The sequence below is a fragment of the Rhododendron vialii genome, chromosome 13a, assembly GCF_030253575.1.
Source record: "Rhododendron vialii isolate Sample 1 chromosome 13a, ASM3025357v1".
NCBI classification, from domain to species: Eukaryota; Viridiplantae; Streptophyta; class Magnoliopsida; order Ericales; family Ericaceae; genus Rhododendron; species Rhododendron vialii.
This window is the reverse complement of record NC_080569.1, coordinates 15060001-15087995: the sequence shown is the minus strand read 5'-3', so window position 1 is coordinate 15087995 and position 27995 is coordinate 15060001. Positions and strand designations below refer to the sequence as shown.

At 36.6% G+C, this 27995-nt stretch overlaps 1 protein-coding gene across 2 annotated transcripts; it reads left to right on the top strand.

Moving 5' to 3' along the window:
• The first annotated feature begins 1183 nt into the window (after positions 1–1183).
• LOC131312942 (argininosuccinate synthase, chloroplastic-like) lies at positions 1184–13795 on the top strand. 2 transcript variants are annotated; one of them, XM_058340976.1, is made up of 8 exons: positions 1184–1450; positions 3211–3319; positions 4324–4468; positions 9569–9617; positions 9797–9979; positions 10271–10345; positions 10442–11518; positions 13340–13795. In XM_058340976.1, the coding sequence occupies exons 2-7, from the start codon at positions 3313–3315 to the stop codon at positions 10469–10471; spliced, it is 489 nt and encodes a 162-aa protein (XP_058196959.1). In that variant the 5' UTR covers positions 1184–1450; positions 3211–3312; the 3' UTR covers positions 10472–11518; positions 13340–13795. The 2 variants fall into 2 exon arrangements, with proteins under 2 accessions (XP_058196959.1, XP_058196958.1); XM_058340975.1 differs by having other exon boundaries at positions 3211–3484; positions 10442–10654.
• Positions 13796–27995: the final 14200 nt, after the last annotated feature.

The window sequence follows — 27995 nt, the reverse complement described above, 5'->3', positions numbered from 1 at the left end:
TTTTTGTAAAATTCCTGAAAGTTCAGGGTTTTTTTTTGAAAATTTTCCAATTTATTGATAGTCAGGTAGATAGATAGATACCCTAATTGATAATATGGATTGCATAATATGATTTTTATTTGTTTATTAATTACTTACATTTTGGATTATACTCTAAGTTGAATTAGAAGAAAATACTTCTTAAGTGTTTTTTTTTTGATAAGTGAAAATACTTCTTAAGTGTTACATGCCCTTCTATTTTTGTTATTTACAAAGACTATAATTTTATATTTTGCTTGTATGTAGATTTAAGGGTGTGTTCCATTTTTCCCCCTTAAAAAATAAGTATTTATTTGTAATTTTTAAGTTTAAAAATAATAGGCTTAGTAAAAGCAAAAAATATGCAATATGGATTTTGTTTGATAGATTTCGATGAGATATATCAAACTCTGCAAAAAAAATTAAAAAAATATTTTTGTAAGTATATTATTTTTAAGTTTAAAAATAATTCCTTATTTTTTAAGTATCATTTGATAATCTGGAACGGGGTATACATGTATATATATAGATATAAGCCTAAAAAAAAGTCAAGGGAAACATTTCTCCTTGATTTAGCGGGTGTTTCCACTAACAAAAAATATTAAAAATTTAACACATTTTACAATTTCGTTTTCACTAACAAAAAAGTTTTAGTATTTATTTTCTCATTTTAACTAACAAAAAAATTGTCAAAAAATATTTTTTTTTGCTACAGTAATTATACTCCCAAACTCATCAACAATTTGACATTTCTCAATAATTTATTTACTACCAAAAACACCTAACAACTTTTTAACCACAAATAAAAATTTACAAATTTTTCACTACCGGAAACATCCATCGGGGGAGAGTAATTGCCAGCTTTTAAATTATGGAACTTTAAAAAAAAAAACCCGATCTTTCAGCAATTCTGATCTTTTTTATTGTGTTTGGTTGAGAGTTTAGTTTAATTTAGTTTTGGCAATGGGTGGAGAGAGAAATAAAGTAATGATCGAAGATAGGAGTAATGATTGAAAAGAGATAGAGAGAGATGAGAAAATAATAATTGAAAAAATAGAGTAATAATTGGAAAAAGAAATGAGGTAATGATCGAAAACAAAACAAAAATTAAAACTAACAAAAAGCCTTTTTTGGAAACGTAGCTTTAAAATTCAAAACAAAAATCGCTATCGCTCTCTGTCTCTCTCAAGTCTCAAGCCCCAAGCGCTTTCGAAATCGAGGCGGTACTGGACTTGACATAAGTTCAGACGCAGGAGGCGATGACGATTACGACTGGATATCGGAGCTTCTGGAAGATGGCTCAGCCGACGTCGTTTTGCGAAACCTCAGCCGACGTTGTTTTGCTAAACCCTAAGCAGAGGCCGAAGCTAGCGGCGGCGGAAGATTTGGACGATGATTGGGAAGGTGAATGTGATTGAGAACAATGCGGCTGGTGAGTCGGATGATGTTGGGGAGAAACAAACAATTGATTCTCCTCTTTTTTTCCCAATTTTTTGAGGCCTAATTTTTGCTAGACAGTCCCTAGAGGAACAACCCCGATCCTTTTTACCAAAATTTGGCGTTACTTTAAAATTTTTTGAACCCTAATTTCTGGTTTCCACTCAAAATTTTGACTCATTATGGGTCGGCGTAGGAATATTTTGACTTGCTTTTATGTGAGTGCAGGACATTAGTGTTGGATTGAAGAGAAAAAAATTGTTGGTTAAAGCTGGAGGTTAGAGGGCTCTTGGTTTAAGAAGTTCTATGCCATTAGTTTTGAACATGCCAATGTCATTCCGTCTTTCTAATAATTTTACAATTTTTACTACACTTTCCATATTTTTCCTCTTTGTTTGATCAGGTTCATAAACTGTTCTTCATTTTTTATGCATTGTGGTTGTTCTGTACTTGAGAATTGTATATGGGTTTGATCCTTTACGAGTGCAGAATAAGAATTGGATAAATAATAGATCAAGACAGAGGATTTTTCCTTTGTGGGAAGATTTGCCTCTCTAGTATTCTATAGTCCCTTAGTGGGCTATATACTTTGCAAGTGTATTTCTTTTATACAACTCTTTCTATTATATAACTTAAATTGTAATGTTTTGATCTTAAAAAGTGGGCCTTATGCGGCATAAATTTGTGTGGCTCTTTGCTGACTTTGCAGTTGGTTCTTTGTTGGTTGGAGTTTGCTAGAATCGATGGTAGCGATAGCCGATAGGCATTGTTGGTATTTTATGGATTGCTATCCTTTCTTGCATTGTTTTTGTCCTCCTATTTCTCTATGCTTTTGCATTCCCATTTTACAGATTTCCTCATTTCAATGTTGTTGCTTTTTGAAAGTTGGCGATCTATTGTTGAATCCAACAATTTGGTTTCGGATTAGGCAGTGGCGGAGCCAGGTTATTGATTCCCGGGGAGCCGGCTTAGTAGACGTATAATTTTTATCGGAACATATACCTATTATATCATAAATTTTTTGTTTTCCAATACATTACATTTGTACTTCGAAATGATTGTAGCTTAATGCAGTTATCGTATACCAATCATTTTATATTTTTTTGGCTACTTCAACTGTTACGTGCTTATTTTTTATTATGTATAAAAGAAATTGAGAAATGAGAATGCAAAATAACTAGTTTTTTATCAAATCAAACCAAAATTATTAAGATTATAAATAGCTATACACGAATTATTAATTACGTATAATATTCAAAATTAGGTATATACAAAATAAAAAATTTAAAACTCGGGAGCTCGGGGAGCTAGGGTTGGGGTCCCCAGGCCCCAACATAGCTCCGCCCCTGGGATTAGGTGGGAAGACTTCTTGATGCTTATATTCTCGACTATCTTTTCTCTTCTTTTGCATTTACTCCTGTTAACATTTTATTTGGAAATACAATTTGGTTAGTGTTTTCAGATTTTGCTTTCTTGGTGTAGAATAGATAATTTGGAGAGGCATTGTTCTGCCATCTTCTATGAATAGTTGTGTTTGTTATGAGAAATATCAAATGCCTCTTTTGCTTCTTTTTTTTTTTAACTCCTTCCTCAGATGAAATCTGCTGCATTTTTTCCGTACTCCTATATGTTGTTGCTTCATTGAACTCACTGAAATTGAACAAACCTGTGAACATAAAGTTAAGGTTCTAATGCATTGTTATGTTATCAAACTAATATCATTGAACAAAGTTTTGATTTGGTTTTATTTTTCAGGTGTGAGCAATTTGGAACACAATTAGGGCTATGATGAAATTTCTTTAAAACTACGTACAAAAGTAACAAAGCTACTCTTCGCTCCTTCTCACTATCTCAAACATGGAAGGTTCTGATGCATTCTTTTTTAATTTACTTGCACAAGCACGTAGATACAAAATCTGCTCATGTAGAGCGCTAAGTTGACAAGCTCCCCCTCTTTACGACCAATTCATTTATGGAGTGGAAGAAATGCAAGGTTTTTTTTCAAAAGAAGGCTCTGCCTATGGAAGGGGTGAGTTTTGTAATTATTGGGGACATTATACTTGCCTCTCTTCGTGGAGATGATTTTCCACTTTGCTAAAACTAGACAATCAGTGGCAACTGTAAGCTCTCCAATCTAACTTTTAAGAATAACAGTAGGCGATAAGCTGAGCTTTTGCGGTACTTAATACTTGTGCTCTGATTTCAAACTCCATTACGTGTCCTCAGTAAGTTCTATGCCCCTCAGTAACCTTATGCTTCCATTCACATGTCGTTATCTTCATAGGGAATTTTCTTCATTTGAAACCAGTTTCTTCTGATGAATCTGATCATAATCTTCTCCTTATTCACGTGTCTGTATGACTTGGGTTCTTGGTTTTATAATCCATAAACTACTCCAGTGGGAACAATTGCTGGTGAACATTTAATAGGAGAGGATTTAAACGTGGAATCAGTGCAAAAGAGACCCAGTGGTTTCTACCTTCAAAACGAAATTTTGAGTGTTGCCACAGTGACTTTTTTATTCTGCGAATTTTTCCTTTTTGTACCAATTCCTTCCACCATGAGTTAGTTTTTGTGATTCTCTCATCTTATGTCTTTGTTCTTTGAGCAATGATATAGAACTTGGGTTTCAAAAAGCTTTGTATTTAACAGTGATATGGATTCTAATAATTGTTTTTCAAGAAATCTGTATTTTTTTTCGTCCTTTTTACCGTTAGTTAGTCTCTTTGTTCTCATTTAAATTGTGTATGAAAATAGTTTCTCTTTTGGGTTCATGTACAGAAAATGGCTATATGTTGAATTTTCAGCCTTATTTGCTGAGGTCAGAAGAGACTTTCTAACTTGGTTTAACATTGTTTCTCTTTCCAGGCAGTGACTTTTATGATTTTGAGAGTTTCAAGACCACAACTCCTCCAGGATTCCTCTCTGTGTTGACTTCTCCATGTGAGTATTCCAAGGAACTTATGATGCGTGATGAGTGGGATGCCAATCTTACAGTACCTGGGCGACATAGGTACTGTAGTTCGGGTGTCTTTGATTCTGCACCTTATACCTTATGGCCTATACGGCTTATGAACTTCACATGTGTTGATTTTCTTGTTTGGTACTCGTTGATTTTGGCTTGGAAGTCGCAAAATTGTTGGTATGTCAATTTTTTTTGCAATCATCTATAGGTTCATCTAAGGGCCAAAAACGGTGAATAATTTATCTTTTGTTATAATTTTGTTATAATAAGGGATGGGTAGTATTAACATTGTTGTGGCCTAGGTATCAGAAAAGTTATGTTATCTATCGATTACTCTCTTATGTTTGGCTGATTATGTTTACTCTCTTTTTTTATGGATAATTTATCAAGTGCACTTAGGAAACTTGACCACGTCACATGTGCTATAATAGAATAGTGAAAGCTTGGTTGTTGTCCCCTTTTTGCTTCAGACTGCAGGGTATGGAGAATGAATAGACAGGTGATATTTGGAGGCATTTGGGATCGAGTAACGAGGGAGAGGAGAGAGCAAAGTCTCTGGGTCTATTTGCTACTTTAACTAGTCCATATACTATGCTTCTATAACTACTTCAATTTGCTTCATGCATTCCCAACTTCACCATTACAAGCTAAACTAATCTGTGCTAAATCAAAGCCTATTCTCTTTAACCACAAATTGATGGGCACGACATTTGTCCTGTGCACGAAGCCCTTGATCTAGTTCTTTATGGATTGCTGTTTTTCGCATTGCACTATAGTCTACACACATGCTAATCCAAAACATATTTTAAAACCAGAAGTTTTGTATGATGGTTCATATGGAATATCGTGGCAAGTTTTTGAAAGTACGTAAAATTTGGAATTGTGTAACGTAATAGTCAACTTTGTTGCATTTGAAGTCACATTGAACCATGAATTGGTTTCATACTTTCAAGAGATCCTACTCCCTGGAAAAAATTAGAAGATAGCGCCTACTAGGTGTTAGACTAAATGCCCAACAATGGGTGATGAGGTAAGAGGGTTAAGAGCATCCAAAATAGTTTTTATATCTATATGTTGGCTGATGGGGAAGGCTCTCATAGATGGGATTTTGAAAAAAAAGGGGTGGGGGGAGAGCGACATAAAATGGGGGATTTTAAACAGTTCTATATTGTAGGATATGGATGTGACGTGCGTTGTACTGGAATTTGTCATATGATAGATATTTGTCCCATTTGATGCAGTACCATTAAACTTTAGAATCCTATGTCGGGTATTGTGGTTGTTTATTGGTTGTGTTTGACTTAGTTTTTTCGTTGGCTATGCTATAGTTACTATAGTTACTGCATACACTTTCAATCTCATAGGGCCTTCTTATTTTTAGTTGGTTTTTGTTATGGATCACGAAGATGAGAAGAAATGGGTTGATATTGGATAGCTTAAACTTTTAATGATTGGATTGAGAGAGCCCTAGCCCTGTCCCTCCTTCAACTGAATTTGTTGCTCAGTCATGCATTAAGGGCTGAGAATGTTTCTTTTCAATTAGCAGTTTTGGGTTCTGCTTTTCTGGTTCCAATTTGAGTAACAGGTTGCCAAATGTCTAACACATGCTAAGTCTCATTATCATCAATGCTCTTTCCATTTCCAAGCCAACTCCTGAACTTCCAATAATGGTAATTTCTGTTCATTAGGTTTTTAAAACTCTTTGGCTATTCTTTGAATTCTCTTATTTTTCATGCATTTAGTTCCGTTCTTAAGGCTTTATTTGTTCCATGTTCTACTCACAAGTTCATTGGGAAGGAATAACAACATCATTTGTGCTAAGCAAAACTTTAATTTACTCCACGTTTGTGCGATCTGAACCTTATTATTAGGGGTGAGCCCGGGTTGGTTTGGCCCAACCCCGGTACCCGACCCGACCATGTCGGGTAGGATATATCCGAGAGATTGGGTAAACCGTCCGAGAAACTGATTATTTGTTGCGGGTTGGGTTGGACCAAACAAGCCAGAAACTTCATTTTCTCACTTTTTTCTTACTCTCAGCAACCAAACAGGGAACTAAGGAAGATCCATCTGTCTCAACTTTCAACATATATATATATATATATATATATATATAGAGAGAGAGAGAGAGAGAGAGAGAGAGAGAGAGAGAGAGAGAGAGAGAGAGAGAGAGAGAGAGAGAGAGAGGAGAACCAGGTGTGTTACCGACTCACCAATATTCCTCTCTCATCATCATCATCATCGGTCATCATCAATATCTCGCGATTCACACAGTGGACGAAAGAGGGAGAGAAAGGGAGACGGCTGGACGCGACGGAGTGCGGAGGAGGCGAGGCGGAGTGCGGCGGGCTGGCAAAATTTTCAGATCCGCGTGTGAGAAGGGGAATGGGACGGAGTGTGCTGCTGCTGCTGCGCGTGGAATGGGAAAGGTCAGGAGTAGTTTTTTCTTTTTATACCTAGGGCTAGGGCTTATATATACATGTATATATATTGTCGGGTTCGATGGGTTGATTGGGTGCTGGCCTGAAAACCGAACCGAAAATCATTTTTTTAACATTTACTGACCCATACCCGATCGATCTACCTGTTTGGAACTGCCTGAAACCCTTCGGGTTTGGTCGGACCCACAGGTTGGGCGGATATTTGCTCACCCCTACTTGTTATGGCGGTTTGGTTTGTTTGTTCTATAATAATGAGGTATAGTGTGGTGCAATAAAATTTCAGTAGAGGATTTTTAGTTATTTGTTGATCATGATTTGATTATTTGAATTTTCATGTAGATAACAATTTTATATGTGAAAAGCCTAATTCTTTTTTGAAAATGTAGATAACAATTTTATTTGTGAAAAGCCTAATTCTTTTTTGAAAATTCTTTCGGCATGCTGCATCTGGCTAGGATAAATTTCAGGCCAATCCAAAAACTGCCCCTTAATTCCCATTAAGTAGTATGGCCCATTTTTATTTACTGGCACGTCTAGGTAGGAAAGTGTGGGCCTCTCCTTCTGCCAGTGTAGTTCTAATAATTATTGCTTTTATGTAGGTTTTTTTTTATGCTCATGAAGAGTAGTGACTGAATGTTACTGAAAGGGTATAAACTAGCTTTTGGGACTTAATGTATATTGCTGAAACTACCTTTTTAAAAGCAAATCAGTACCATATTGGAGGTTGTGTTATATGAGCTGAGATCCATATTCCAAAGTGCTGAAGTTGATATAAAAGCTGAGATAGTGCTTACAAGTGATGACCTAGAGCTTATCAATACTCTTGTAGTAAAGGAGCCAACGTTGCCTGCCAAGCCATGTAGGGAAATTACCATATTACCCTCCTCAGATTTGTCTGCCAGTTTTCCCTTGCATGTGTTTAGGTGTGGGTAGTTTGGGAATTGTAATTTTTCTTTCGTTCACCCACAACTGTACTCTCTTTTCCGAAGTTTCCGGCGTCTTTTTTCGACGCCGCACCTCGATTTCAGCCCTGTTTTGCGTTGCTTGGTCGACAAGCCGGAAGTACTGATCTACTGTTGTAGCAGCTGTTCCCGTCCTTCACAGGAGACGACCCATTACTTATTCCTTCAATTCTGTGTTTGTTAGGGCTCCAAGATAGACATCGCATGCTTAGCTCTGATTTGTGATTTCTATTTTGCAAAGGTAAATCTGCTTTCGTTTTTAGTTCCTGCGATTTGTGTTATGGTAATTTTGGTTTATTATTGCCGTGCATGTATTCCATCTATCGATCTTGTTTAGGTCTTCGTGATTTGATCTCCAAATAACAGTAGAATTTGGAAGCCTCTCACACATCATCATCATCTCAGGTACGCTGCCATTCCAAAACCTTACAAAAATTACCAAATATTTGCATATGCATTCTCCTTGTGTATATCTTCCGTGTGAAAAAATGAGGCTTCATGTCCCAATTGATCGAATCTTGCTATTCGAATGAGTTGATTTTTTATGGGAAGTCTTAAAACATGTTTTAAACAAATTTGGCTTTGATTATTAGTGTGGGGCTCCGATTTTCCTTTTTGTGTCGAAAATATGAGTCCCCGGAATTGGAATATATAAATACATGGATGTATTTATGTTACTTATGTCTGAACATGTTTTACTTTTGTTTTGGATAGAAAAATTTATGTGATCTAGGTCAAAGTTCTATAGCTTTTAACTTTTTGGGGTATGTTGTAACTTATGATTTGCCTAGAATTTGAAACAAAAGTTCTAGCTTGTGGACCTCCTAACGTGAACTTTATAACGAACCTCCAACTTTTGTTTTGATGTTCAATTTATAGTGGACCTCCAAACGTGAACTTTATAATGAACTGAAGTTCTGTTTGCCTTTGATTTTAGGTACTGCATGTTATAGCTTGTGGTCCAAAGTTATGGTTTGATCTCTGAACTAAATTGAAATTCATGCACAAAAAAAAGAGCAGTCCTAGAATAGTGCATGTTAGGTTTTAGTTCCCAAGAACAAAATTGGATTTTTTTAAACTGAATGCAGGTGAAAACAGAAATTAAATTGGTCATACTATAGTGGAAGATTTCATCACATGGGTTTCTTGATTTTTAATAGATCAGAAAACCTAGCCAAAGGATTTTTTTTGTTTTTGTATTCTTTTGTGTTGTATATTAGCAATGGTTCTTTTATATGCCTGGTCATTATCACTGGATATAGTATGATTGAACATGAATTCCGTATGTTTATAGTACTCTTTTTTTTCCTTTTCTTTTCTCATGCTACAATGTGTAAGCTAGGTTTGTCATTGCCCATGAGACATTAGTTTTTGAAATTCCAATTGAAATTCATTGATTTTGGGTCATATCTTATTGATACATGTAACATATACTCAAAAAAAGGCTACCCAATGCACGAGGCTCCTGCTACTGCACTGTTTGGGGAAGGGTTGGATGTATGTAACTTTACCCACACAAGCGAAGAGGCTATTTCTGCGACCTGTATTGGTTCCTCCATATCATGTTGGGGCAACTTTTCGTTGCGCCCAGGCCGTCCCTTTGATGATGCTTGTAACATGTTCGATATGTATTGCTTTTACTTGCTGTGGTGCTTATAGCCTTATACTGCTCGGGGTATTTATGTGCTCTTCCTGTTAGATAGTTCTTGGTTGTTTTTTTTAACTTCATTATATTCTGGATGGAGGGAGAATTACGGCTGTGAGGTTGTGTGCTTCACTGCAGATGTTGGTCAAGTATGTCGTTAAATGACTCATTGACATACTTCAAGTTCTTTTCATCCATGTGGTTTTGAATTATGTTTATTGAAAAAATCAGTTGAAGATGGCGTGATATTTTTAACTCTGTCTAAAACCTGAAGAAGACATACCAGTCCCCCATTTCACCCACATGATAGCAATGCTAATTTCTGTAGGGTACGATTGAATTAGAAGGTTTAGAAAAGAAGGCCAAGGCAAGTGGGGCTTCTCAATTAGTCTTCAAGGATTTGAAGGAGGAATTTGCGAGAGACTACATATCTCCTTGCTTGAGAGCTGGCGCAGTCTATGAAAGAAAGTATTTGCTGGGGACCTCAATGGCTTGTGCTGTTATTGCAAAGGCGAGCACAAGGAACAAGATGAAACTAAAGAGTGATAGTTTCTTCTTTTTCAGTAGTAGTTTAATTTCCGAGTGCATGTCTGCATATTATGAGGTTGCCCGATTCACAACCATTAGCAGTGTCAAAAAAGCATGAGGCAAAGTTTTCTCATTCGAAGAACAATCCCCTTTGTGGCTTGGTGGCTTGGCGTTGCTTTCCATGATCTCTCAAGTTGGATTTTTATTACATTCGTTGGATATAGTTTATAAGTTTTGCACTTGTATGAACTCTCATATCTATTTGCAATGGCAGGCCATGGTTGATGTTGCTAAAGAAGTTGGAGCTGACGCTGTTTCTCATGGATGCACCGGGAAGGGAAATGATCAAGTACACCTTTTAGTGATCAATTCTTATTTGTGACGTTTACCATGGCAGTTCTTTAAGTACATGACGGTTTCGTCTGCTCTATCTTGATATATGCAGGTCCGCTTTGAGCTAACTTTTTTTCTCTAAATTCTGAACTCAATGTTGTGGCTCCCTGGAGGGAATGGGAAATCAGAGGGAGAGAAGATGCTATTGAGTATGCCAGGAAACACAATGTGCCAGTCCCTGTGACGCACATGAAGCGTGATTGCCCAGCTCCAAGTCACTTTCAACTCGATCTCTTTCTTGCTGCACTTTATGGGGCACACAAAGGTTTAAGCTTCTTCACTTTCTTCTTTGGTTTTCAGATTATATGAGAGGGAATCCTAGACAAACCTATTGTAAAGTAATCGATAGATATGTTACATGGGATATGGAAATGAAATCAAGATGAACACAAAAAGACTAATTGGACATTTTATGCACAATATGTATGTAACCACTACAGGCCCATCTATCCAATGCATAATTCGAAATCATTGTCCAAAAGTTTCCTTCTTTCTTCTCATTTGTGAAACAAACAAGCATGAATTTCCAACTCAGAGGAAAACACAAAGCTTATCACAGAAGTTTTGGACCCGATCACCTATAGAGTATTAGTTGTAGTTGCAGGTGTCTGCTCTCTGAGGAAAGACAAATGAAATAAAGGCTTTTTTTCGTGGAAAATAGATTGTAAGAAGGGACTAACTCATTTCTCAAAGTGCTCTCGTCCTTGCGTTATGGGGCTTTTGAATGTTGGTAGGTGGTCCTGGTTTGAACCAAGAAAATCATGGGAAAGTGGAGTACTTGACCGTTTGTGAAAGAAAAATGTGCAGACTATTCATACCATTGTGCTTCCCTAAGCTACCTCTCAAGCTGCAACATGGCTAATTTGTGATCCTCTTATAAGCTGCAACATGGCTAATTTGTGATCCTCTTATAAGCTAACCCTTCCGTTCCACAATTCAATGTTTTACTCGTCCGATAGCAACAATTCCTACCGAGGTATTATCTCACTTTCTCCTCGCAACAAATAGGGTTCCATTTACTTGTATTGCCTTTCGGGATATACTGAAATGGTTGATCACTATTCTTAGGGTGAAGGTAACTTATACTGCTTGGCTATTGTCACAGAGGGGACATAAATATCATATGGATGTAAGTGTCTGGATCTTGTTAAGTATTACATTGCATATTCCCATTACTTGAGTGAAATTTTGTCTCCATTTATGTATGTTTCTGTGCAGTTAGAGAGTCTACCTTCCATCATTGCTAGTGTTTGGTCAAAAGATTGCAGCTTAGAACTAGAAATAACTACCTAGTTCTGAAAGCTGCTTTTAATAGGTTTTCTTGGAATTCAGTATTTGATTCCTTTTTAATTCTTTTGTGTTGTGCATGCTTTCATGTTCAATAACTGTGTTTCTTTCTGCGGAACAAAATTTTCGTATTGAGGAGGTGATACAATCTGGTGGTGTTCTTCACTTTGTTGAGTTTCTTGTCGCGAGTGACTTTTTCTTCTAATATATTATCTTCCATATCAGAATCATGTTTCACTCTTATTGATTAGTATTGTTTGATTTTTTCCCCTTGTTCTTTTCTTTCAACTCAAAGGATCTATCTGTGATGACGTAGAGCTTGATGACATGTAGGCAGTTAACATGTGAACCACAATAGGATAAAACTGAACAGGGATGACTACCCAAACCTTAAGACAACAATTTTGACAGTTTTGTCTTGGTGGTGGTAAGGGTAATGGTTAAAAATATTTATCTTCTTAAGCACAACAATTCTTTATTCTCTTTGCCTTTGTAAATTGTCACATCCCTATAGCAATCTTGTATGTGGAATCGAACTTTTATGGGCAAGAGAGATGGAGATATCTGAATGAGATGAGAGGGACTCCTGCACTTTATGTTACGATTCTATTGCATAATAAATTATTCATATAAGGAAATTTGCTCTAAAGCCATCCCTTCAGCCTTTGTAATATGTAGTTGCTTTTGCCGTGTTACTTGGTTAGGATTAGCCAATACCGGTTTAACTTCTTCCAATATTTACTTGGCTTTTTGTATGTATATGTAGATGTAGTTCAACTTGGATAGTTTTGGAAACATGGTTGGCATTGACCAATCCTGGTTTAAGCACCTGATCTCTAACAATTTGTATCTCAACTCTGAATTTATTGAATGGATTATTTCACGTGTAATATAATTATCCTTCTCTTAACATATTCCCATCCTTTATTTCTCAGTTCAAAACCTTTGGAATGAATTTGAATCTGGGATTTTGTATGGAACAAATGTTGTTTTGCCTTCTCTATTACTTCCCATGGACAAAGGGTAGAGCCGCCATTAGATCCATTGACCATTTTTTATGGGAAGCCTGTGCATTTGTATGAATTTGGAAACTGCAAATCTTGATTTTCACCCATCATCAATATAATTTTGTACCATACTCCGTTTTTGTACAAGTTGTTCTTTTTTACTTATCATCACTACAAGAACAAACAATATAAGTATATTAACTTCCCAACTACCAATTATTCAAATAAGCATGCCAATTGTAATAAATGAACGAAGGATGGCTAGCCAAGCCATGTGTTGAAATTGCGTTGTTGCCCTTTCAAGTTTTGCCTGCTATTTGGTTCTTGCATGTGTTGAGCTGGGGGTAGTTTAGGTATTGTATGTTTCCCCATCTTCACTCAATTACCCTGTACTCCTCGGCCGCTTGATCGACCAAAGTTAGAGAGACGACTCCTTGGTTCTCCGGAATTTATTCAATCAAATGGTACTGTGTTTCGGATTTTACTGAGATTTGTACTTTGCAGCTGGATTTCATGGTATATTGCACACGGCTCAAGAATTGCTTTTTCTGTCCTTTTTGTTTGACTGTAAGGGTAGGTTTAATTGAGACAAAAATCTCTAAATGCCGCCACCTTTCTCTCTCTCTCTCTCTCTCTCTCTCTCTCTCCATTTGCAGTGCTCTACAAGAAGAAACAATTGAGGAGAGTAGTCAGAGGTTGTTGAGAACTGGGTCATGAAGTGGACTCGGAGACCACTCCAAGGTCGTTGCATGATGAGAGCGAGAGTGGGGAAGCGTATAGATCTGTTAAGAGGAGGTTGGTCAAGAAGGCCAGGAGAGTTGATTCCTTCAATGTTGAAGCCATGGAAGTTACTGGTTCTCATGGCCACCATTCCAAGGTAATGTTCAAAAAAACTCTGATCGTACATGTTTTTATGGATCTTTGTAATGGCCTTCGGAATTTGAATTGAAATTGGGGATTTATCTCATTATTTCTATATTGTTGGAGCTTGCACTAATTAGGGATTTGGGGCTTGCGCCAATTGGGGATTTTGCCCGTGTATCATATATATGTTGTTTAGGTATTGGAATTTTCTAATTGCCCTTATTTCATGAAAATGCTTTGGACATGAACACGAACCCGTTAGATGGATGTGAGTTACAACCCACATGAATTGAACGGCTCCAAGCATATCTGTGTTGGTAGTGCTGCCCTCTTATGTATTGTGTGGGACTGAAATGTGCACTTCTTGTGCTCTCTTGTGATGGGCTAAGATTGATGCAAAACAAAAATGATTCATAGCTAAGATTTCGTCCATACAATGTTGTACAAAGTCTATATCTAGACTGAATTCAAAGGACTATTTGTGAATTATGGTATTGCTTGTTCATCCGTTTCAGTTGATTTAACTAATGATGATGATGAGATCAATATATTGTTCATAGTATGAGAGAAATATTTGAGTGATTTTCAAAGCTGAAGAAAACAGTTAATTATAGTGCTTCATTCAGCTTTGGGTTGTGTAGATGGATATCATCTTTTTGCATTTGAGGTGTTGAATTTTTTATGAGTGTGTACTCAATTATACTATGACCAGTATGAAGGCCATGTGAATGGCCATTTTCTTTGCTAATCTTGTTTTTGTTCTTGGAGTTGAGTCTTTTTTCTATTTCATCCCCTAGGAATCTTGTTACTTGCATATATCCGGCAGAACTTTTGTTGCTTACTTTGAATGGTTGGTGAGGACTTGTAGAAATACCAATTGCAGAAGCATTAGATTTGCTTGTCTTGCAAAATTGTGGTTGCTATCTGATTTTAGATTTTTATAGCTTTCATGAAATTGTGGTGGCTATTTGAAGCCCACTTGAATTTACCACTGAAAAGGAAAATGGAAAAGTGAATGAGAGCTCAGATTCATTCTTTATTAATAGTAATAGTTTGGGCAACTTGGTTAGCATTGACCATTGCTTGCTTAAAGATGTAAAACAGTTTGTATCTGAGCTCTGAACTTATTGAATGAAATATTTCATGAGCAATATAATAATGTACCATGGTTGATTTTTGTCGTATATTAACTTCCCAACTGCCAATAACACCAATGAGCTCGAGGAAACGTGCGAAGCACGGGAATTAAACTAGTGAACTAAAACAACCTGATTGGTTCCTTAATTGATTTTATATAGGATCAGTTTGCTCAGGTTTTGTGACACTTGCTTTATAACATCCAAAACATGCTCCTTAGAACTCCACCGAGACAATGCGGAGAAGCTTAAGGTAACCGACTTCAAACTCATCTTTGCCCTTTTGTTTTGTCTGATTGGAAATGGTAGTTTCACCTTTCCCCCTTTTTGATTGTGTTCAGGGACTCTCTTTGTCCTTTGAGCCATACTATTGAACTTGGGTTGAGAAAATGTTGACTGCGTTGGTTTGAGTTTCTAAGTAAGTTCGGTATAAAAATTTGGTGTTTCTATAAACACCGATAAAAGTTTGTGCTGTTTGTCACGATAATAGATTTTCTTCAATTGAAAGAATTTAAACAAAAAAAGAGGATATGTAAAAGGTGTAAATTAAACATACACTTAGCAATGTGGGTTCTCTATAGGCTCAATTTCTTAGAATAAAATGTGAATACCTGAATGAATAGACACTGAGAGAGTGGGAGAGGGTTATGAATCCCCTTCAATTAGTTTTTTGTTCTGTGTTTTTTTTTTTGTACATGACTAACCTATGATGTGCCCTTTTATTCTTTGCACGGGTTCTCTTTTTGCTTTCTACATCACCAAGTAGGTCAAGTCAGTTTGTTGTTGTAGAAATTTCCACATTAGCCATTACTTGCTCTTAGTATAATTGAAAACATTCAATGAGCTCTCCATAATGCTATCCGTTTAATTGTCTCTACTAGTTGACATTAACTGCTCATGGACTTTAGTTGATTAGCAATTACACATGAACTTGACTAACGAAGTTGAGGACCCAAATGATTCTATTCTCCTCTCTTTTGGCACACTTCAAGGACAATTTAGATTCAAAAATCTATATTAGTAGGTGTCGCTTTTTAATCCAGGAATCGTATTGTTGTATGCGGAAAAACTTGTAGCTTTGTGGTCTGAAATGATAAAAGGATCATGTAATGATATCCCACCAAAGTATGCCATATGGAGACTTCCCAACAAGGTATTTGGCTTGGTGTATGACCTTTCCCTTGCTTTTTAGTCATGGAGAATTTGTCGTTGTAACTGTGTTAAATAGTTTTAGTGGTGTCCCCTTTAGGGTTTGGGCTTTTATCTATGTGGGCAAGTGTTTGGCTCTCATGCTATTGATGTGAAGCCTCACCAAAGTATGCCAATTGTCAACTTCACAATAGGGTTTGGCTTTGTGTATGACCTTTACATTGCCTTTACCAAGATTGTTTCCTTGAAATGCATTTGTTGTTTGAAGCTGTAATTGTAAGGCTTTGACTTTTGGCTTCAAAATAGGAAGGGGAAGGTACATGCGATCTTAATCTCAAAGTTCGATCGGAAACTTTGGGACGGTTTCGGGGACCTCTAAAAAAACCTCTAAATAAAACCCCCAAAGTTCCCGATCGAATTTTGATGATCCGAGCCGCTCAATGTAATCAGAACGTGATTTTAAGGGTAGCTGTGAGAGATCAGCAAAAAAAAAAAAGACCGGGAAGGGCTTCATCTGAACAGTTTTTTATTGAACTTTATTGAACGGTTCAATAAAAAACTGCTCAAATCAAGCCCTTCTCGGTTATTTTTTTTGCCAATTTCTTGCGGGTGCCTTTAAAATCACGTTTTGAACACATTGAGCGGCTCGGATCATCAAAATTTGATCGGGAACTATGAGATTAAGATTTGGGGGTTTTTTTTAGGGGTCCCCGGAACCGCCCTGATGCCAAAATTTTGGTGTTCGTTAGTTTGTTCGTGATCTAACTTTCTGTTGCTTTATTCCAAAAAATTATAATGGCTTATTGGCTAGTCTTGAGTAATAATTCTAAATTATGTAAATATTAAATTTGTATAGAGGACGAACAATTTCTCCATTGAACATTGGGAAAAAAAAAACATAATTGATGTAAGTTGTGCCTGAATTAGGTCTGCACTTGCCCCACGGGCATTCACTAGTAACACTAAATGTACTGTTTCCGTTGTTACATTTCGCCCCCTATTTAGATCTCTTGCTAAAGGTTTTTGGACTCTTCTTCTGTTGAAATTAAAAGGTCACGCACAATTGTTCTTTGCTTTCTCTTGGGCTTTCGTTTGTAGGTACATAATTTGATTATGTTCGACTGTTAAAAATTCTTAAATGGATGGCTTACTTCATTTTCGTTTGCTAATTCATCTTCATTGTTTTATTGCATCTAATTACAACATCTTTAGTGATACTTTAATAATTAATATGTAAACCCAATCTTTATGAAGGTTTGATGTGTTCCACTTTTGGCCTTTGGTTGGAGATTTCTCTTTTGTTTTTTTGACATTACTGATTTCAGTCTATAATACTCATATCTACTAGGGTAATTGACTACTTGAACAACTAGTTGTGCTTTACATATTAGGAAATTAATATTGTGTTGCAATAAATTTTGAAGAACAGAGATAAAGTACACCCTATAGTCTAACATGAAGCGGATTACCCTACTCTACTGGTTGCAACAAAAACTACAAATTTGCCAGTCGTGAACTTATTTTGCAATTTCAAATAATTGTTCCCTCATGAGCTTTTTTATTTTACAAATTTAAGTTGTAGCACTTTTTCAGGGTTTACACTTTCTATAATCAGTAGTAGGTTGATAAACACAAAGTAAGCATTGAATTTAGACAATTCAAGAGATGAGGGAGAGAATGAAGTTCTGGGGAGGGGCGAAACACGATGCACTTACTTTATTTGGAGAGGCCCAAGGTTGAGGAAGACGACTGAGTGACAAGCTTAGGAACTTTGAGGAGGTACAAGCTCAACGGAAGGTAATTGTGAAACTATTGGAAACCCAACTTGTACTCCAAGAGGTAGATTGAACATTGCTTCTACGACTTGACGCTAGGTTTTCTATTTAAGGTTTTTGTGTAGGACCTTAGTCCTCAGCTTTTGGACTATTTATTTGATTGTACAAGGGCACAATATAACATCGCGAATTTCTCTCTCTCTCTCTCTCCGGCTTATTGATGAATTAAATTTTTATCCGTCAATTTTCCCCGTTTAGACAAGTTAAATGGGATTGCAATTTGTTGGGCTTGAAAAGTTGAATCTTTCTCTATCTCCTTTCTACTCTACGGGAAAATGTTCTGTTGGGGATACTATTGACGATGATTTGAAACCGGATTGCTTGAATTCAACGGCGAGAAGTGCACATGATGTAGTGATTTCGCTTGTTTATATGCCTTGTGTTGATCAACTGGAGAGCACAAGAAGAGCAACCTCTTGGAACTCAAAGGGCTTTTAGAATTGCTCATCCCTTTTCCTTTTTTTCTTTCCTTTAATGTCATAGTATATGTATGTGCCGTTACATATTGCTTTCTGTGAAAAGAATCGTTAAAAAAGCTAATCATCGGAGCTATTATTTTGTGATGAATGATACCCAATGAGTTATAATATTTTTGTTTTCTCGGAGGCTGTGTGCCAACTTGGAATGAACGTAAAGTTTGTCCAAATAGTGTTTCACTTCCTGATTGGATTCTTAAATCTAGGGAAATAGGTACGGGTGTAGAACTCTTATTTTGGATATCTAGTTGAAAAGATATCATGCATATTTTGTAGCGTTTGATGAAATTTTCTTTTTCAAGAAGTCCCATTCCGTGTGTTTTTATTTGGGAAGTTAAAAACTTTAGTAATGCTCCCCTTCTTTTTAACGGTAGTTAAAGAAAAAAAAATTAAAAAAAACGAAGGATCGTTTTAGAAATACATTATCAAAGGTTCCTTCTTTAAACTTTGTGCATGTCAAGTAGTAAAAAATAGATTGGCATAGACGGTATAATTGCGAGGTGTTTAGCTCATAGTAATAGGAAAAACTCAACTGTAGGTCTATTAGACATGCAATATGTTCTCTTATACTGATTCTTGTTATTTTAGCATAATTGCAATAATTAGAACTAATATGGCTGTCCCTTTCTATTTAAAATACTGTAGGTGGTCTTCCTTGCAAACTTGAGTGTATACTGGAATCACCACTTGGAAACGGATATCATAACAAATGCGGATTTTTGGTTGGAAATTCTGTGCAGGGCAATTCAACTGTGAATTGTTCAGGTTGGAAACTTCATGTAATTGAAATTTTCTTTTTGGATTCACTTCCTTTCATTGAATTTTTCTTTGTATTTATCACAAAGAAGCACCATTACTTTCCAAAAAAAAAAAAAGAAGCGCCATTTTTTTTGATCGGCAAAAGAAGAACCATTTACTTCAGGGTAGGTGTGGTTGCTTTTGAAGAACCTGCGGAGTGCCCAAATGTTTCTACGGTTGCTTCTTAAGATGCATCAATCTTGCACGAGTTCCCATAGCATTCTATGGAAAGAGAACGCCGGCCCAAATCAAGAAGAAAGAAAAAGTCCACTCAGGAGGAGATAAAGGTATGAAAAAGTTGACCAGCCGCTGGTTGCATTAGAAGGTGATGCAGCAGAGGACATGTATTGATAACAGATTGAATAATATTGAGTTCTGGCGTCAGTTGACGGTAAGTATGATTCACGACCAGCTATGTGTAATAGAAACCTTGTCTTTTGGTATGATTCTTCTCATGCTGTACTTTGAACCATTGGCTTTAAATTTTGAATTGATTTCATTGGATGTATTGATGAGATAAAAAGATATTCTGTGACTTCTGTCTGTCTTTCTAATTGTTCTGTATTGTGATATCTGTCAAATGCCAATAGCTTTGAGGACGATAGAATGGGGGCTAGATTATTTCAAAGGTTATGCACATTGTTTAGGTTTAGATATCACTAACTGACTCTTTGAAGCTGATTGTCTTCTAGGCCTGTAGTCTTCTACCTCTCATAGATTATTTAAAAGGAAATGAGAAACCAAATGCAGTTCAAGTTTTCAATAGTGATGTTCATAAAAAGATAAAGTATGTGAGTAGTTTTTTTTTTTTTATGGGAGATCAAATTCACAAAACTTGATTATGTGTTTCACCATTGGATTGTGCGGTTAATCATTACCGGAACTTTTCATCATAATTTTGTGTTCATTTCAAATTTTAGTTTATTAATCCTGATACTTTTTTGCACAATGGTATTTGATGATGCATTAGTACACAGTGAAATTGAGAGGATTGGCTCGAGAAATCCTATGACAATTAGAACAGACAATTGAGGGAATCTCTTTTACAGATTTTGCAACCCTTGATTCATAAGAAAAAGAAGGAACATTAGGAACTCATAAAAGAAGTTTTGGGACATGTTCAAAGCTCCAGAACTTTGTTTGAGTTTTCAGACAAATTGCTGAAGGCGTAAATTTGTAGGTTTGAAATCTTACTATAGTGTTATGCTCATGCCTTCTAATGTCCCGTTTATATATCAGTGTTCCTTCTCGGCAATGTCCAACCTTTGTAAAAAGAAGAGGATTTGCGTTGCCAATTTTGGCTCGATTTTTCCAATTGTACCCCTTGATTGAAGGAGCCGCAGTGTTGTCCGGTGTCTAATATGGTCATTTCGCGCGTTGTTGTATTAGCGGGCTACATGCCGTGATCTTGGTGCTTCCCGTTGTACGTACAGGATTTTGGGCGGTTGATTTGGGTGGTGTCGTGTGCCTGTTCACAGCGATGTATGTGGGTCGTCCTCCACCGTTAATGAGTGTTAGGTGCTTGTGTTAGAGGAGAAGCATGTGAGCATATGAGGCTGTGGATGCGTATCTCTCCTTGATAATTGTGTTTTCTAGCTTCTTTTGCATTTGCTTTCTCTCTGGGAGTTCTTCGTTTGCATGTTCCAGGACCTGTCTGCTTGGGTTTGGGCGCTTTTCTTTACCAGTCGCCGTCTTCGTTTCTTCCCCGTATTTCGAAAGAAACCCTCCGATCTGTTTCTCTCTCTCCCTCATTCAACCGTGGTATTCTCTCTCTTTCTCTTCCCCCCGCCCCTCTTCAATTTCTCGCACAATATGATTTCTTAGGACTGAATGATAATACTGTGTAGTTTGATGTGCTCTGGTTCTTGAAAGGGGCTCAAACATGTCGTCTCTCAGCAGAGAGCTTGCATGTTCCCGATGTGTGGGTATTCGACTATTTGTCATTCGTGATGTTCCTTGGTGAGATTGTAATAGGCACTTGACCCTTGTATACCCAGAAATAGTTCTTGTCTGATGTGGGTTACTAAGTTATATGTTTGGACTTTGTCGAAACTAGCGTTTTCTACATACCAAGATCTTGACGTGTGCATTTTCTGCATTTATTTTTGTTTGGTGTTTAAATTGCATCTGTATGATTTGTAATACTGTTGGTGCTTTGTTATTTACGCTTTGATTGCAGTCAAAACATATTTGACTTTCATTTGCGATGTGCCTTGGTTAGATTGTGATAGCCTCTCAATCTTTGTGTGTGTGGTGAAAATTAGTTCCTCTGCAATCTGGTTTACTGAACATATTTGGTATTGTTTTGCGGCTGGGTAGTTTCCTCAAGCTTGGTTTTTATTGCGAGATTGCATGTTTGCCTGTATGGAGGTATAGTTTATGTTGTGAGCTTGAGTGTACACACAAGTCCAGTTAGAATTTCCTTCCCTATATTAATGTTTAAAGTATTGAAATTTTATGACTTGTTAATTCTGCATTTTCTTCACACAGTGCCAGGGTTATTCATGTTCCATTTATCTGCTGGATTCATGTCAACTGTGATTACCATGATAGCCCCCCACAATGAGGGTTTTATTACATTGTCCCCATTCGAGGTCGAAGGGTAATTGCAACTGTGGCACGATGCTCACTGGTGACTTGGAATATAAAGCTTATAGCAACTTTTAACATGATTTTAAAGACATATTAGGCCTTGGTAATGGTGATAAATAGAGAATGGTCATAATAGCTCCAATAACGTTAAACAAAGTTGGAGTAATGTCCGTCTTGATAAATTTATATTTGTTTGACCATGTTTTTAATGTTTATTGTGGTGTAGTTTTGCTTTCTTCTGTAAGGAAAAAGTCACTAAATTGTCCTTCATGTCATGGGAATGGGTGAAGTGCAAGAACCAAACTTTCAGTTTTATGGTTACACCATTCACTTAACTTTTTCAGATTTTTCCTTTATTGAAAGCAATGACAATTTTAAATTGGGAAGTTCGTTTTTAGGTACAAAACTTGCACTTGAGGAAGATGATGTCCTTTTAGTAGCTTTGCTCAAGAGGCAGTTCACATATTGTTTAATGTTATTGGAGCTATTATTACAGCAGTTTGCCGTGCATGATGTTGGAATTCTACCTAGCACAGAAAGCATCCATTTACATTTACTGACCCTGTTATATCCATTTACATTTACTTCCTTATACATTTATTGCTGAAATGTTGGAATTCTACCTGGCACAGAAAGCATATGCTTAGCAACCAAATAGCAGAAAGGGGACTGTTACTAGAGTCTGAAGGACAAATTTCTACACTTTGCTCAAATCTTGGTTCTGAGAATAACCAGAACAGAACAGTACTGTTGTATCTTTTGTGGCATCTGGTGAGGCCCAGATAGTTGGAAAAAAAGACGAGTCCAAGTATGCTCGCTTATCATCCTACTGTGATGATAAGAGTGCTTACTTTTTAATGGTATGTCTGATGGATCCCTTTTGCCAGTTTGCCTGTTTATATGTTTCCGTGTCTGTGAGTAAATTACTTGAAACTAATTGTTAAATGATTTTTTTCCCTTTTCTTCTTTTTGAATGTAGTGCCCCACTAGTCGGATCTCATTCAAGCTTTATGATTGAAATCCTACAGAGTTCCCTAGAAGACTTCGGCACCAAGTATTTACAACATTGTTATTACAGTTTAGTATGTAGAAGAGAATAAACTTCTGTTTGCATCAGAGGTACTGAGAGGTTTTTTTGTTTGAGAAGAGGCAAGACTTCTATTAAGCACAAGTCAAAACGAATACACAGTTAGGGGATGAAACCCCAAACCAAAACAAAAGAAAACAATTGACTATACAATATGAACTATATTAAAAAACAAGCTATGTATGCCTCTAAATCCTGTCATGAAGGCCCCAACTTGAACTAATTGCTCGACTGTTCTGAGAAGGCTTCACCATTTGCTTATAGCTCAAGAATCCCCTAATATCATGAACAATTCTGGTATACAGTTGAACTGCATCACTAGCTTTCCCTTGAAAGATGCAATAATTACGTTCTTGCCAAAGGACATACACAGTTGCAGCTAAGGAGGCCCTAAGGCAAGTATTGCGCAAACCTTTCCCCTTGGCGTTGGTATCGAACCACTGGGAGGTTATTAACACAAGGTAAATGTTACGCAGATACTTAAATTGTTGGAGTAATGTACGTCTAGATAAATTTATATTTGTTTGACCATGTTTTTAATGTTTATTGTGGTGTAATTTTGATTTCTTCTTTAGGGAAAAAGTCACTAAATTGTCCTTCATGTCATGGGAATGGGTGAAGTGCAAGAACCAAACTTTCAGTTTTATGGTTACACCCTTCATCTTAACTTTTTCAGATTTTTCCTTTATTGAAAGCAATGATAGTTTTAAATTGGGAAGTTCGTTTTTAGGTACAAAACTTGCACTTGATTTGTCAAGTAACAAGGTTATCCAAAATTCTTGGAGATAAGTTATAATAAATGAATCTGGTAGTGATCACGAGGAAAATGGCTATTCTAATTTTGCATTGTTTTGCTGTGAGTTATGATGCTTCTTCATGGTTGGGGTGATTTATATTTGCAAAAGGAATTGAGCTAGAGCTGTTAGAAAACTATATATCATATGAAATACCTTAATGGATATAGCTAGAAACTTGAGTGCTAGCTCGTTGATTTTGTCTGAACCATTGTTTTATTTATGTTCTTTTTCTCCAAAGCTTCTTTTTGCAACTAATTCCAAAGCTTCTTTCTAGGGATCAATGTTCCTCGAATTCGTACCCTTAGCTCCCTGACACTGTGGTAGCTATGTGTTGGGGGCTTTATAAGATCAAGGTGGTTATTTAAAATTTTTGTATACAGCACAGTAAAAAATGCAGTTAAATTAGAAGTAGGCTTTTGAGGCAGGTGATCATACATAATGAAGGAATTTGGACCTTCTTTTCGTGAGATTGTTCTTTCTCAAATGTGTATCATTATAAGTTTTGCCTCTCGCGTTATTGGAATCTAGAAAGGGATCTGAGGTTATCTGATGCATTTGCTGGACCAGATTTGCTTGATTTTAGTGCTGGAACCTGTAAGTTTGATGTAAAACAAGTGCCCATGGTTTTCAACAAAAACAAACATAATATCAGCAAGGGTAGAAATTATGAATATGACAAGGAATACAAGGACAACGGTTAAGAGTACAAGTGAACAATAATGTTGTTTACTTAAAGTTATGAGTGGGTAAGGGCCACACAAAGCTTGTATCATGGGGGTTTCTAAAGCTGGAGGAAAAATTGGAGGGATTTGGATAGTCGGCTTGGGGTTTCTGTTGGTTTTAAATAGACACTTGACAGTTTGTTGGATCAGATCACTGGTCGTTGAGAATTTTCAAGAATTAGGAGATTTTGGTTGGCAAATCCAAGTACAAAATGTGGGAGAAACAATGATGGCAATTGAGGTTGGTAATGTAACAGTTTAAGTGCTGCAAGACTTCTATAGCTGGGAAAATTGACCTGATTAATTAAATTTACCTGGTTGGTATGTTATGTATTAAAGCTTGATCTGGTAAGGCTCTCTAGTTATGTATTAAAGCCTGATCTGGTAAGGCTTCGATGAGGATTCACGGTGCTCTGGGATGAGGTTCAAATTGCCATTTGGAACTGATGATTCTCGAATTAGCCGGTTTGCTATTACTTATGTTCAGGTTGCAACCTCTACTGGCCTCATTCCCCTTGGAGGCTGCTCCAGGTATAGCAAGACTAGCTGCCTTACATCACAAATCTTCATATTTGGCAGATAACTCCATTTCCTTAAAGATCTTATATGGCAGATGAGACGGTTGGAAGATAGATTCCAATGGCTTTTCTGGAGCGTGCTAAGGATGACTTAGTGTCAATATATGGGGGCGGCAAGGCTGCAACTACTGCTGCGAACAGCCTTAACAAGGAATTTGGGTATACTAGTCTTATTAGGACTACGATACATATGGAAGGCAGATCTTGCTACATCAGAACTAATGGCCATAAATTACTTGCAGATCAAAGTTAAAGGGACATGCAGTATTGTGTGGAGTACTGGCTCAAGTTTCAGAAGTCAAAGGTGTTATGATGGAGAATATTGAAAAGGTACGTATGTGTTAGTTGGTTCCATTTTCTTTCATGTATGGAAGTGCATCCATTATGTTTTGTACCATATGATAATGACCTCAAACTGCATGAGTTTGCTGTCTTAAATTACCTTAGTTTGTCCAATGTCAACCACGGGAAGATCATTAGAAAAAGGGGCATAAGAACTCCCTTGCTTATACAATATTTCTGGAACTAGTATCTCAGGTGTATTATGCTTTTATTAATAACGAAGTTCAATGGTTAATGCTTTGTTTGGTTTGTGATTTGAGTAGTGTTTTTGGATAATGAGTGGAGAGAGAAATGAGAGTAATGATTGGAAAGAGAGGTAAAAAGTGGAGAGAGATAGAGTGAGAATGAGAGTATTGATTGAAGTGTTAGAGAGAGAAATGAGAGTAATAATTGAGTTGAGAAATATTTTTTGAGTATAGTAGTGAAGTGAACAAGGCATAAATTTTAGAAGAACAAAGTAGGTGCATATACGTTCAAGGAGACCACATACCCGGTTTTTGGTTAAATCTTTTGTAATCCTTGTAAAATGTCCATCTTTATTTCACAAAGTGCCCAGAGTATACATTACCATGGGATATGAGGGTATTAGTCTGTAGGAACTATATACCATATGGAACTTATATAATCTAATATCCCCTCATTATTAGTCCCTCAAACTTACGGGCTAGAAACGAATCTATATTGTTTTTGAGGGGATGCCTTAGACGTGAGGCCGGAACTAGGTTAACATAGTCGTAGCCCACATTTATGTTTTGAGGATTGGTGCAGTTCGTCTTCCCTTTTCATGGTACAAGCATGATACAAATAGTGGACTAAGCACCATTGCGCAGTATCAACTAGAGTAATCTATGTCAAAAGTATGATACAAATTGTGGACCAAGCAAAATTTTGAGGGGCATTTGCGAGGGTACATGAGCTACGCAACAGCTCAAAGTTTCTATGCTGTGTAAATGGCGTATAAATTTTGGTTTATTGGACAAACCCTCGGCCCATAGTCTTTGTGAAACAAATGAGAGAATAAACCCGTCATAATCTTTGGTTTTTTTTTTGTTATTTTTGAGTTTTTTAGGAGAAGTATCACTAGTAGGAAAAATTTATGTTGACCCTTTCTCTAAAGATCCAAATCTGATTTTAATTTTTTTATATGTAGCGATGTGATTACATGTCCTTATAAATAATATAATTTTGCGTGCCACATAAATTTATGTGTATACATGTATATACATGTGCTAATATGTTTAGTTGATCGGGCTCCAGTCTATGAGCCGTGGAGTGTGTTGGGACCCACATGTATATGGGATTGGTACAAATATCTATCATTTATTATTTGATCAATTAGTATTGCTGGGGACTATTTTGTGATGACATAAGACTTATTGGGTGATCGGACGATAACCAATTAGCTAGGGGGTATAGGGCAATTTTTGCACATAAATTGGAAAAAAGAACAGGGAACACCCGTTCCCTTTTTCTGTGTTCTTCTCCTCTCTCTCTCTCCTACTACAACTCCACAAACCCTAATGCTTCCAACCCAAAATCGAAAGCACTCGTGAATCTCGGAAAACAACAAAGAGGAAGAGTGATCTACACAAAGAGGGCTACGTTTTGATCCAAGCAAAATCTCAATTGCACAACTTCGGGGTTCCTTGCAATTTAGGGGTTTTCTTCTCTTGATGTAGGATTTTCTACTAGTCTCTTAAAAATGCAAGTTACCATGAATGAAAATAATTAATTTTGAGAGTTCAAGCATGATAATCAACGAAGAAAGGCCTTAATTTGAGTTCAACCGTACAAGTTTAAAATTTCACATATTAATTGCAATTGTTGGGTTTAATGTGTATAGTATAATGTGATAGAAGTATTATTCCTGAGAGTATTTGTGGTTAGTAACATGAGGATTATGATTCACCTTTTCAGACTGGTGGTACTTCAAAGCCCTAATTGACTATTTGATGTGTTTTTTTTCTTGGTGTTTTGTGAAGAGCATGTTTGGAGGATTTAGATATTATTTTATCTTATTTTGGGAAAAGTGGAAAGTAGTGAAAGAGTTGATTTGATTTAGTGAATAAAAATGAGGAATTATATGTAAGTCTATAAAATTTGATTTTTGGAGGTTTGGATTTTTTTGATTTCTATGGTAAATGTTACGGAGTAATAATTTAATATTGATTGCAGTTACATATTGTGTTTGGATTGATTTAGATTTAATACTAGTTATTTGGGTTAGTGAGCCATGTATTGGAGGCCGGCCTGGCCATTTTATACTTGTGTAGCTGGAAACATATGGATAAGGAGTTTGTCCATTGGCGTATAGTCCGTAAACCCGTGAGGGATAAGGTGCCCCATAGACCTTTGGGTTAGTAGCCCATAAATTTGAATGATTAGGGACCTGATCAGTCGCCTAGGATTGATACACAACTATGGTAACTTGGGCGTGGAGCGCAGCTCCAACTTTGTCCTTCATTTTAGCTCAAGTATCCGTGTCGATGTGTTCGACACCCGTATCCTTTTGGACACTCGGATCCTCTACTTGTTAAGATACTCACAGAAAAAGAATATCATATTAGCTAGAAAAGCGATCATTCGAGTATTTCACATTGTAAAATGAGAGATAGAATTGTGAACCCTGAATAATACTTGTTTATTTCTCATTACGTTGTACTTATATACATGTAAAATCAATAATTATACATATGACCCTTATCTCCTAATCTACTTACATAAGATATTAAATGTAAACTACAACTAATTACATATAAAACCCATAACTTAACACTCTTCCTCAATTTGGTGCGAAGATATCAATCAAACCCAACTTGAACACAATGGGGTGGAAACTCTTGCTACCAAGCCCTTTTGTGAATATGTCAGCCAATTGATCTTCAGATCTCACAAAAGGCATACATATCAAACCCGCGCTCAGCTTCTCCTTGATG

Excerpts from the sequence above, each read along its gene's own strand:
- LOC131312942 (XM_058340975.1), top strand. The coding sequence starts at position 3,442 with ATGCAAGGTTTTTTTTCAAAAGAAGGCTCTGCCTATGGAAGGG. Across the intron at positions 4,469-9,568 it reads ACAGTACCTGGGCGACATAG|GGAGAATTACGGCTGTGAGG; the intron begins GTACTGTAGTTC and ends TTCTGGATGGAG. Across the intron at positions 9,980-10,270 it reads CTTGTGCTGTTATTGCAAAG|GCCATGGTTGATGTTGCTAA; the intron begins GCGAGCACAAGG and ends TTGCAATGGCAG.